The sequence below is a fragment of the Saccopteryx bilineata genome, chromosome 7 (assembly GCF_036850765.1).
Source record: "Saccopteryx bilineata isolate mSacBil1 chromosome 7, mSacBil1_pri_phased_curated, whole genome shotgun sequence".
In the NCBI taxonomy this organism is placed as follows: Eukaryota; Metazoa; Chordata; class Mammalia; order Chiroptera; family Emballonuridae; genus Saccopteryx; species Saccopteryx bilineata.
Genome location: NC_089496.1, coordinates 57,635,226 through 57,648,168, shown reverse-complemented (window position 1 = coordinate 57,648,168; position 12,943 = coordinate 57,635,226). Strand labels below are relative to the sequence as shown.

The following is a 12,943-nucleotide window of genomic DNA, read 5'->3' as shown; positions in this document are numbered from 1 at the left end:
CACTGGCCTAATCTACTCCATAAGAAGTACGATGATACACAATGAGAGCAGAGTTTTTTTTTTGTTTTTTTTTTTTTACTTTTTTAGATTTTATTTATTCATTTTTATTAGAGAGAGAGGAAAGAGATAGAACAGGGGGAGGAGCAGGAAGCATCAACTCCCATATGTGCCTTGACCAGGCAAGCCCAGGGTTTTGAAGGGCTATGGCAGGAGTCCCCAAACTTTTTACACAGGGCCAGTTCACTGTCCCTCAGACCGTTGGAGGGCCGCCACATACAGTGCTCCTTACTGACCGCCAATGAAAGAGGTGCCCCTTCCAGAAGTGCGGCTGGCCGGATAAATGGCCTCAGGGGGCCGCATGCAGCCCGCGGGCTGTAGTTTGCAGACTCCTGGTGGGAACCCAGAGGCAGATGAAATGTGCAATGTCTTGTCTTTTCACTGGGAACTCACCCAATTCCATACCCATTTACGAGCCCCAGCAGATGGTGTGTGGCATAGCCCTCCCAGTCACCAGGTAATTCCTTAGAGACACCAGCACAAGACTGTCATTCACTTTTCCGCATACTTTATTTGTTACAAACATACAATTTTTTAAATATAGACTGTAAAACTCCATTTGCAAAACTCTGCTATTGTAAGGAGTACACACCAGCAGTAAGAATTCTTAAAACTTTTTTCCCTATGAGTTTTTCTGTCTGTTTTGCTAGTTAGTGGTAATTACGGAACCCACCATTTTAGAGACCTGTCTGAAGCTTCTGGCTGTACTCACATCACTTGTTTGAAGCAGCCCTGCTCATCTCGAAATTGACCACAATCTGAGCTTCAACCTCCAGGCAGTGAGATCAACAGCCCATCTAGATTCTGCTTTTGAACGGTTTCCAAGAAGTATGGTTTCTGAATGGGTACTGCACTTCACAGATTTGTTTGAATTGCCCATGCAGCTGTTTGTTAAAGTGCATTCTTCTTTTAAAAATAAGAGTAATAATCTTTATTCTTTAACCAAGGTACTTAAAAAAAATGAACTTTTTGGTCTCTCAGCAGATATTCCCAAATTGATCCTATCACTACAAATTTTAGTGTTCTATTTACAAATATTTATAGGTTACAGGTGTAGGGGACTTTATAAAATTAAAGGTGCGGCTTCTCTTGAAGCAGAAGTCAATCCTACAAAATCACACATAAGAACACACACTTGGTTTACAATACACAGAATGTGGGTATTTACACAGACTGAAGATAACACCCCAAACCCCTTTTAAAGTAACTTCCAATCTAAACTCTAGTTGTACATCTGTTTAGATCAGGAAGCTCTGTCTCCTGCTGTCAAGATTTGGTTTTATTTCACTAAATTGACCCCTGCAGATTCTATACCAAGAGGACATCAGCCTCACTTGGGAATGAGGAACCTACTTTAAGGAAGCCCTGGTAGATACAATTGGAAACATCTCAGAATGGACTTTTTAAAATAATCATGGAAAAATACCAGCATGAAGGTGCGAAAGGTAACATAAATCCCTAATTTCCCTAAAACTTTAGAAAAAGTCAAAATACAATGACAATCTTATTCAAATGATAATCATTGAAAAAACTCAAATATATTTGCCTACTATCATAACACGCAAAACTGCCTCCTCTTTATAAGTATGCCCTGCTCTGACTGAAAATGTTTCTGCACTTGCCCAATCTATTACCTCCTGGGGATCCAGAGAGCTTTTGTGCAGAGGGGACGTACAGGCTGGGGGAAAAGGGCCCAATTCTCATCTGAGATTGAAAGCAAGACTCCCAAGTCCCTACACATGTGCTTAGTGATATAATCCTGTTTTTAAATTTTCTTAGGACTCTCCCTGCAGTTTATATGTCCCTGAAAAAAGCAATTTTAAAAGGGGGAAAATAAAATAAAAAATTTTTTTAAAAATGGGGGAAAATATTACCTACCCTGTTACTCCTAAATATAAAGATTTTTTAGAATCAGCCTGATCTTGTGACACAGGGTAAGACTGAGGATGAACTTCTGCCTTTAAGGAATGAGGGGTGATCTAAATCAAGTTTCTTGAAAGGTTTCATTAAAATTATTGAAGGCAGGATAAAAAAAACAACTGTCTTTTGCAATATGCTAGTGGACAGTGACGTTGGACAAGCCTATCACCGTTTCACCAATACTCTGAGCCCAAGTCTCATCATACTAAAGATATAACCAGCCCTCTCTTATCTGCGTCAGTGGAATACTTACATATAAGATAGGATAAATGAAATTTGCTCCTAGACTCAAAATCTTACATTAATTACAAGTACGGTAAAAATCTCTTTTATTAAACCATTTGATAGAATCACATATGGGAAAAATGGTAACACTTGAGCTTCAAATAAAGCTGTGTCCTCCCTTTATTAGAGGTCCTATTGAACAGTGAAACTACCCAGATGGCATTTGCTGCTCCTCTAACATGGTTTTGCCTGTCCCAGCTGGAATGTCTAATTCAAGAGGCATGAGTTAAGATTTTCAAATGAAAAGATTATGAATAAAGGTAATTACATTGATGACATATTCCCTATTTTATTAGGAAATATAAAATACATTCGTAAAGGTTTTACTTGGATCAGAGGTACAGATGCCAATCAAAAATTACTAGAATGATAGGCTTTCACGATGCAATTTTATTATTTTTTTCACTTTCCATATTTAACTTTTGTTACTAACAACCGGACCACATTTGTTCAAATAAGAATCTTATAAATTCATCAGTAATAAAACTGAGTTTTAGGACCGAGGACTAAGAACAGTGACTTTAACCAAATAGCAAAGTCAGCTGAATCAAGAGAACTCACCATTCAAGAGCCTCTCTGGCTTGTTTGGTGTCTGTGAAGCTGGGAAGGGGGGTCCCAACCAAGTTGAGGACCTGGGATCTCATTGTCCTCCCAGCCCTTCAATCCTCCCCAAAGCCCCTCAATAAAATGGTTTCAACACCCCCTGCCCCGGCCCACCAAAAAAGTGTCTATCTGGGGTCTAACATTTGAAAAGTGATGACTGCTTTTCTAGATTAAAAATGGGAAACAAGCCCTGGCCAAGTAGCTCAGCAGGTTAAAACATTGTCCCCACAGGCCAAGTTCACAGGTTTGAGGTTCCATCCCTGGTCAGGGCACATACAAGAAATCAACCAATGAATACAGAAATAAGTGGAACAACAAATCAATGTTTCTCTCTCTCCCTTTCTTCCCCTCTCTCTCAAATCAATAAAAAAATTTTTAAAAAGGGAAAGTTATAATTTGCCATATCTACCTTATATTTGGAATTTCAAACAGGGCATCAACACGTACTTTTTTCTTTTTTGTCTATACATTTCTTAAGGTAAATGTGGCTCTTTTTTTCCTTTTTTCTTTTCTACAAACTATCTCCCCCCTCCCCCAGCCCCACCCACAGTTCAGTTTATTCAATGGGAATAATAAGTGTTTAGGAAGACATCTAATTGGTTTACAGTACTCTAAAACTAACCCTGAAAACTGAATCTTATTCATTTACTTCATTCAGTGCTGTTGTTGACAAAAAAAGTTACCTTAAGGCGCAAGGGAAAGTAACTTATAAACTGTGAATGCAGCATTGTTCACTGTGCCATCCATTGGAAGCTAGCAAAATTCTGGATCAATACAAACTTTCTAACATTAGCAAAGATTTCTAATCTTCATACACAGAGTTAGAGTAATATTCATGAGCAGATGATCTAGGGAGCCTGAGAAACCATGACCCACATCACAAAGACTCCATAATCAAAAAGTGCTTTATCTTAAGAAATATGTCAAGGTTAAAATGGCAACATACAATGTAAAAATCCACACTTTCTCAAGTGCAAAATGGAAAAGGACCAAAATGATGGGAGGCTCTGCTCTCTGAACAGGCCTTACACAGGTGACTTTTGGGTGTACTACATTGAAACTGTTTAAGAGTTAACTGGGATTTCACACCTGTTCATGTATTCTAAAACCTGAGATTGGACATCAAAGCAGTCAACTTTGTACTTATCAGAGCAATTCTTATACTTCCTAAAAATAGAAGACAACTTAATAACTCCAGGGTCAAAACCATTAAATTTCCCCAATCAAAAAGGAGACTAATCACAAACACATTAGATACTAAGAGTGCTGCAGAATGACTCTAGACAAACGAGTCATTTTTACATAAGCAAAAAGTCACTTCTCTCCTTCCCCTTCTCACCGATCAAGGCCACACTATTTTCAAATGAATATCTACTGAGAGATCAGTTGTGCATTGGACAAAGTACCATAATTGAGTTAAAAATGAAAACAAAATTTACAGTGAAGAATACTTATGTGCATAGCATACACACTCAAGCTTCTCCTTAATTTCATCCACCTCAAGGTAAGGTAGATGCAAATGAATTGTCACCTTTTAATACCTTGTGTGGATCAACCTACCCCCCTGTAAAGCCAGTCAAGGTCACATTTAACAAAGCATCCTCAGCAACTACAGTGCCTGAAGTGTGCAGCCATTTACAGACCACTCAATATGAGGGCATTATTATAACCAGCCTCTTCTGCTCACAACCCTGCATTTTCAGGTAAGACAGGATAATTGTTTTGTTTTGAGAAAATGAAACTTGAATCTCCTAAAAGACCTGCAATTTATTGCAAAGTAAGAGAGAGGTCACTAAGGAAGCAGGTTAACGGCTGCCTGCACCAAAGGCTTCTCAATCATTTTGCAGTAAATATTATGGAAAGTGACTTGACAAATAGCTGTGTCTGTATCACAGCTACAGTCATTTGTACCACCTACATGCCTCCCATAGTAACATAGGGTGTCTGGGTTTTGGTTTGGTTTTCGCTTTGATTTTTGGTGCCATCCAGATTTGCACTTTGTTCTGTGCAGCATATGCACTGACAACTTCCTCTGCTGACTAGAACTACGGTTCTATGTGAATGACAGGTAGGGACAATAGAAACCAGAAGGGAACTGTGAGAGCTTATCGCTCTTTCAATTCTGTTCCTAAAATTGTGTAATTCTCACTTTTGTAACTGCAATAGTTTGAGAAATAAATTTTCTACCAATTAACAGTAAAGAAATTTTACTTCCCTACTTCTCAGGAATATGATGGTTTTGAACATGTCATTAGCGGGGATGTTTGCCAAAGTCAAAAACAAGCCCTAAATCACTGTTCACTGCTGTGGTTGAAAACAGAACATTTTCTGCCTGGATTTAACAAAGATTATTTCCTTTAATAAGCACTATCTATGACTGAGTTCTAAAGGATGGCCCATTAATACCATCTTGTTAAACCACACATCAAAAGTGTAGTCTCCGGGCTTTGCAGATTTCTGTTGTCCCTAGTGACTGGAATGAGGATCAGTGAAATGCTACAATCAATCCACATCCTACAGTGGGAAGAGAGGCCAACAACCACCCCTGCAGGAGAAACAAACCTTTGAGATTGGTTAAGACTTAAAACCCACCACTATGACATTTACCACTTAATCTTACATAGGCAGGTCAAAATTTTAATATAAATTACTTTTCCAACACATAGCTTATGCATTCTTTACTCCTTTTTTTGGAGGATTCTCAAATTGATATCTAAAGATTTACATATGATATATTACTGTTATATGGTCTAATGACTAAGAAAATTTCTCTGGTAACCAAAGCTGATTCCATATATGGTAGTGTTCTTGGCATATACTCTATATGCCTCAGACCACTTCCACATTCTTTCTATTCAGCTAATTATAGCTTAGTAGCCACTGGTGAGGACTGTGAAGACCCTGTCATTTCTACAGAATAGAAAGGCAAGGCTAGGTACTGCAATTCAGCCAAATAAAAAGAACAGAAAAAGAATAAACCAACCCCTTAAAAAGGAGAGGTACCGCACCTTTGCAAAACTGAACTGGCTCACTGCAGCTGAGCAACAGAACCACCACTGAAGCAAAAAACAAAACAAAAAAACAACAACAAAAAAACTTGGTCTATACAGGAATTGTACATTTAAAAATGAAAAAGTTACAGCAATCAACTAATAGCTGCAACCTTAATTTTCATTGCTGCCTCAGAGTTTGAAACTTAAACAGTTTCTACAAACCTAAAGCTAGTTTCTCAGCTCCTTTACTAAAACTATTTAGGGATTTGTTCTCCGCAGCAAAGAAATAAAACACTCAAAACACATAAGTAAATACAGCAGGACATCATTGAAAACAGCTGCCTTGTAGTACAAAATACAGTACAAGTATACAGATGTCATTAAAACATCGAAAATACTATTGCTCCCATACAATTTAGGAAACATTCTTTGCAACGGAGAAAAATTTTTAAAAAAGAAAAACTTTAAAAAAAATCTGTTTAAAAAGTCTACTGTGGATGATGAGAGTAGAGAAATTGTCTGAAAAGGGCACCAATGTTTGTGGCTCTTCCACTTTTTTTTAAAATCTAAGATTAATATTATGAATCACAGTCTAATTTTTTAAAAAAGCCTAATTTTATATACATGATTATTTCCCTCCCTCTCAGCCACAATGCATGAAAATGACCTTTTTGTATATTACTTACTTCCCAATAAATACAAAAAGACTGTATATACTGAATACCAAAATAAGATAATAAAAAGGGTATGCAATAAATTAAAAGGCAGCTCAAATAAAGGGCAGTCATGCAGTTAAAAAAAAACACTAAGAGTGTGGAGGTGGGGTTACTCGCCTCCTGGTTAAGGTGTCGCACAGCATACCTGAAAAACTTTGGAAAGAACATAGCTCCCATTCAATCCTAGGTCTATGACATTTCTAGAAATACCTTTTGATGGGGTGAGATTAACTTGATTAGTAAAAACCATTTCTACTGAAAATCCATTTAAAATATAGAAGAGGCGATCCTTGAAAACCCCAACTTTTATTCTTGAAAGACAGCTGGATAAACTGGCAAAAGCCAGTTTTGTTGAAATTTCAAGATGGTATAAAAATGCTTCCATGATATAGTGAGCATATTCACGTTCACTTCGGCTCCTTTCAGATGGATGTTTCCAAAGGGCACTCTGCTTGCTTGAATCACACATCCATCATTTGCCAACTTTGATTGTGAGGTACTGATTCAATGGATCAAGTTTTAAACATTTTTTTAAAAAAGAATAAATGATGCTGGAATTCTGGACCTGAGGATCTTTAGTATTTGAACAAATCCACAGATTAAACTGAAGGTAGAGGAAGACTTACTTCAGTTTTGGTTATTTCCAACTTTTCCGTGAGACATACATTCCATTAAAGCTCAGGCTTGTAGCCACACTGTTCCTTTTTCAAGTTTTATGGTTTAAAATCCAGCCAACCAGTGGCGGAAACAGCCGAATTAGCCATAATTCACTAGCTCACATGGTGGAGCCACAGGGATCTGGCTCTCGTTCATACCTAAGCCATTTCTTGGTAATGACCTCCAGGTTTAAGAGATCAGGGGAAGAACTTTAGAGAGCAGCAACCAATCCACTCAAAAGTTTTTTCCTTGTGCTTTATGCCAGATTTTTTCTTGTGCCTATCTCAGCAACCCCCAAGGTAAAACTGCTCTTTCATCCTCAAAAAAATTTGCCAACTTGTGTAATATTTTAGTAACCAATTCCAGTTCAAGGATTAACATCTGATCCATTTGCATCCCCCAAAACGATTCTACAAAGAAAAGACACAGGCCTTGGTCCACCTGTCGTGCAAAGCCATTTTCAACAAAATGGATCCAATTTGTTTCCATATTCCCCAGTGACTTCTTGAATTCCTACTTTTCCCTGTCCATGGGTATTTAATGTTGCATTCCTTTTCATGAAACCTGTACCCACAGAACTGGGTAACTGCAAAGGCCTCTCTCTCTTCTGAAGAATTCCACGAAGACCTAGATTCAAAATACTGATTTCAATGGAGGTGAAGAGATAGACACTGCAACAGTGAGGTCTGGAGATCTCTGGACCAGGTTCCCAAGTACAACACAAATTCAGCGGTTATCAAGGGGTCTGCTAACTCGGAAGTGTTCCTTGGTTGCAAGGACCTATTCCCACCAGGGCTGTCCTGATGGGCTTAGGAACCTCAGCTGGGAAACCACAGGCACTGGGATTCTTGCTCAGGTGAAGAGACGCTGTTGTCCTCTTTGCAGGTTGCTGTCAGCTCCTTGAAACTTGACTGCTTTTTTCTGATCGCCCGTGACTGTTCTCTTATGGTTATTTCTTGTCATTAACTACATTATTTTGAATTTTGTTTTCTCCCGTGGGTCTCCCTTGCTCCCCCCTCCACTAGCTCACTGAGGATGAGCAGGAAAGAGGGGGCTCTTGAGCCAAGGGGACGGAGGTGGGGTGGGAGGCCCGTCCGGGGGAAGCTGCGTGTTTCAATCCTCATCCACTTCCTCGCCCTCAGACTCGTCCCCGCCGCCGCGTCGCTCGTAAAGCTTATCCCTCTGCCGCTCCTGGATCTCCTTCATCTCATCAGCATACCGGCAAAAGGCGCCCCCGAACTTGCCCCAGGCCTTGAAGGGGACGGTGATGGCGTTGCGGTAGGACGGCTTCACTTCACTCACGCGCAGGAACACCCCGTACTTGTTGCAGCCCACGTCGAAGAAGAAGCGCTTCGAGTCCACCGTGATGGAGGTGCCCTCCGGCAGCTCCCCGTACAGGCCGCCCCCGGGGCCCCCCGCGCCGCCGCCGCCCGGGCCGCCCGCCAGCAGCTCGTCGTCGTCGCCGCCGTAGTCGTCGATGAGCTTGGCCAGCGCGTCGCGGAACTCGATGAGGCCCTGCGCGGGCAGCGCGATGGTCTGGCCGCTCTGCAGGCCGCCGGGCGCGGGGCCGCCGCCGCCGCGCGTGACCGTCTGGCGGATGCGCAGGAAGCGGCCGCGCTGGTTCTCCTTGAGGTCCAGGTAGTACTTGCGGTTCTCGCGCACCAGGAACTCGCTCTTGAGCGCGCGCCGCGGCCCGCCGCCCTCCTCGGCCGCCGCCGCCGCCGCCACCTGCTCGGGGCTGCTGGGGCCCAGCTGCGCGTAGTGCTCGATGAAGTCGCCCAGGTAGTCGCGGAACTCGGCCGCCACCGCCATGGACAGCGTCAGGCGGCTCTTGGAGCCGCCCGCGCCCACCTCGGCGATCTTCAGGAAGCGGCCCTTGGCGTTCTGCTTCACGTCCAGGTAGAAGCGCTTGTTCTGGATGTCCAGCCGCTTCGAGGCCAGCTCCTGCGTCTCCTGCTCGCCGCCGCCGCGGGACGCAGCCTGGAAGCCGCCGGGCCCGCCGCCGCCGCGCTCGCTGCCGCTGTCGCCGTCCGCCATCTTCTCGGCCGCCGCGCCCTGGCCGCTGCTGCCGCCGCGCCCTGGCCGCCGCCCGCCGCCCGCCGCGCTCGCGCCCCTGTCCTCCGCCCTGCGGCTCGCTCTCCGGGGCCCCCCAGCCTCGCCGCCGTCCCGCTCACTCACTCCGGCCGCTCATCGCCGGCCGCCGCCCCCCATCGCCCCCGCGCCCCGCCCCGCCACTTCCGGCCGGCGCGCACCTGCTTCCGGCGCGCGCCCGCGTGACAGCACCCACCACGCCCACCGTGTCCTCGCGGCCGGCAGCGCCGCGCGCGGCGGCGGAGGGCGCAGAGAAGTGACGTCACGGAAAGGGCCCCAGGTTGGGCTAGGAAGCTCTGCAGGGCGCAGCAGCACCGTCGGGGTGCAGAGGATGCTACGTCATGTGTTTGGTACTGATTTCGTAGATGTGCCAGAACTCATTGAAGCGTACGCTTTAAGTAAGTGCACTTATTGTACACAAGTTGTACCTGCACACCGTTGTTAATACTGGTACTTTTAAAGAGGCGTTCAAGGACGGACGTGAGAATCATCTGCACGCAAACCAAAACCAAGCCGCCCTCATGGGACTGTCGGGTAATCTTTGGGAAATGGTTAGCATGGTCCCTAAGGTATGGTGAGTGCACAATATAGGTGGACTCGGCTTTGTTTCGCAGGGAGACTTCGCGTAATGTGGAAACGTCATTGCCCTCTTCGTTATTACAACGCAGGGAAAGGGTGATGAAGACCTGAACTAGGACGTTACGGGGACGCAGCGCGTAGGGAAGGGCTTCGCTTTCATCGACACTCAATGCACAGGCCCTGACAACCCCTTTCCCTGTTAATTCAGAAGAATCCATGTTTCGTGTGACGTGCAGAAACAGGAATGGATTAAAAAGTAAAAAGCATGGCTTTCTATGGGAGAACAGTCACATAACCTGGGTCTGAGTCCCGTACTAGTTCTGTGATCTCAGCCAGTTCAGTAAGTCTGTTTCAAAAGTACTTGTCTCCCAGGCTTGTGGTAAGATTTCAATTTGATACAATTTATGGCAAAGACGTTAACATACATGAATCAGAAAGGCCTTGGGAGGAGCTATCACGACCAGCGACCTTTGGGCTTAAGCCAGCGACCATGGGGTCATGTCTATGAATCCACGCTCAAGCCAGTGACCCCACATTCAAGCTGGTGAGCCCATGCTCAAGCCTGCGACCTTGGGGTTTTGAACCTGGGTCCTCTGCGTCCCACTCTGACATTCTATCCACTGAACCATCCCCTGGTCAGGAGGCCCTTTTCTTTTTAAAATACTCTATTTATTGATTTTTCCTGGGGAGAGGGGTCACGAAAAATACCAGCTCATAGTTGCTTCACTTTAGTTGTTCATTGCTTGCTTGTCATATGTGCCTTGACCCGGCAAACCCAGAGTTTTGAACCAGTGACAGTGTTCCAGGCTGACTCTCAGACTAGACTTTTTAGTCTTGATTTTTAAAATATATGTGATTATGTCATTTATATTTTATATTTAACTCTAGTCTTTCTGGAAAATATTATGGTGTATGGTATGAAGTGGAGAATCCAAAATATTTCCTTCAAATGACCAATTGTCTCAGTACTATTTATTGAATAACCCTTCAAGGACACATTTCAACAGGTGGAGATGGATGTAGGTTATTTTGGGCAGAAGGAACATTTGTTCCCAGATGGCTAGAAGTTTAGTTGGGCTGGAAACCAGGATCTCTGAGGGGGTGATGAACAACAGAGTGGAAGGCAGTTAGACTCATGGGGGAGGCCTTGACTTACAGGGAGGAGTTTGCACTTGAGTCAAGAGGGAATCTCTAGAGCTGTGAAAATAGGAGTGCGATGCCTCTACTCTGTTTTGGGGACACCTGGTACATGGGTGTAACCCACGGCTGAGTACAGGGTGTGTGGGCTTGGCTAGGAGGCAATGATGTGTTGCAGACCAAAGCCAGCAGGACTGCACATGGCTGGTGGAGAGAGAGGGAGAATGTGAGGATTTGGGGCAGGAAAAGGGTCAAGATTTAAAAACCCAATGTGGAGCCCTGGCCAGATAGCTCGGTGGGTGAGAGCATCGTCCTGCAGCACAGAGGTTGCCATTTGCATCCCTGGTCAGAGCACTTACAGGAACAGATAAATGTTCCTGTGAGAGGATACTCTGAGTGACTCATTCTCAAGGCTGTTCAGGAGGGATGAGGGTTTTTGGGGTTGAAGAGAGAATGATGAATTTCTGTTGGAGATTATAGGGAGCAGTGTTTTTCAACTGCTGTCTCCGGATGAGTGCTGGTCTGCCAGAAATTTCATGCCGGTCCATGAAAGAGTTAACTACCCTGATGTTTGGTGGTTAATTCTCCCTGACCAGCATGAAATTTCTGGCCTAATGGCAGTTGAAAAACACTGGTAGGGAGCACCAAATTGAGACCTCAGAGGGCCCGATGCTGCAAATATGAGGTGCTCCACCCCTTACGATTCACAATAAACTACACTACAGGATGAGCTGCTCTGATGCATTTTTGGAATGTTAAAATTTTTCCCTGGAAGTTTACTATTTCTTGGTGGCTTTAAGCACCTGTTGTGACTGCCTTTTGGCAAATGCAGCATGAATGAGGGACTCTTAAGTGTTGGTATGTTAAATTTGAGGAGCTCTGGCTGGACGCCCAAGGGGAGATGTCCAAGCAGCTGTGGGACCCAGACAAGCGAAGTCAGAAACGGGCTGCAGTGGCATTGCAGTTTGGGGAGCTGCTAGCAGGCAGTGTGGGTTTCGTGTCAGCTCCCAGCAGGCTGCACAGAGAACTCAGGGACAGGCAGACAAAGTGGGGAGAAAGGAAGGTAGAGGGGTCATATGTTACAGTTCGTGCCAAGCTGGCACGGACACTTCCCACACGTTCTGGAAATGTGCTGAGAATCCCCCAGGTCTGAAGGTGTGGAGTAGAGACTACAACCCGTGTCTCCCATTCTAACTCCTGGCTTTGACACTGCGACCTCAGGCGGAGCAGGAAAGCCAGCTGTCACAGTGCGAAAGAGGGAATCCGTGGGCAGGACTGTGGGTCGGGGGCTGCCTGGTGACAGAGGGTGGCGGAGGGGGGAGCAAGGCTGCTCGGAGAGCCCTGAGCCAGCTGAGGGGGTGGTGCTGGGGGAAATGGTGGTTAAGTAGAGCCTGGAGTTGGTGCATAGGAAGGGCCGGACCCTGGGAAGCAAGAAAGTGTCCTTCTTCTTCTAGACTAGGGAGAGAGGAGAGACACAGGAGCCTCTGGTGAGGGGAGAGAAGCTGGGGCTGATTCTGCCTTGGCTGGTCTGTTCCAGGGCCCACGCGGGAGGTGTGTGCTGAGGATGGGCCCTGGAGACTGGGAGGCTCGGGCGGGCGAAGAGCCCCTGAGCTGCTGGTCTGGCCAAGGCTGGGGCAGGCAGAGCAGATGGGAGCGGCCTTGCCAGGCAGGGGGACATGCTGAGGGAGCGGGGGACTGAGGACAGTGTCCTCAGATGGCCAGCCCCTTTGCCTGGTTCTGGGCCAGGAGAAAGAGGACGGTTCAGACATTGCAGGGCCGGCTTTTTTTTTTTTCCTCTTACAGCTTAAAATTGACACACAGCAGTTCAAGAATATTACCCTTTTTCCAGACCTGCAACTGTTACTGTTTGCCCACCTTATAGCTTCCTTGTCTCTCTCTCTCATT

The 12,943-nt window shown here is 45.0% G+C and overlaps 1 protein-coding gene across 1 annotated transcript; it reads right to left on the bottom strand.

The window, feature by feature from the left end:
• Positions 1-548: 548 nt before the first annotated feature.
• Positions 549-9,414, bottom strand: PURB (purine rich element binding protein B). The gene has a single exon (XM_066240179.1). It carries the CDS (start codon positions 9,266-9,268, stop codon positions 8,345-8,347), a length of 924 nt encoding a protein of 307 aa, XP_066096276.1. The 5' UTR covers positions 9,269-9,414; the 3' UTR covers positions 549-8,344.
• Positions 9,415-12,943: the final 3,529 nt, after the last annotated feature.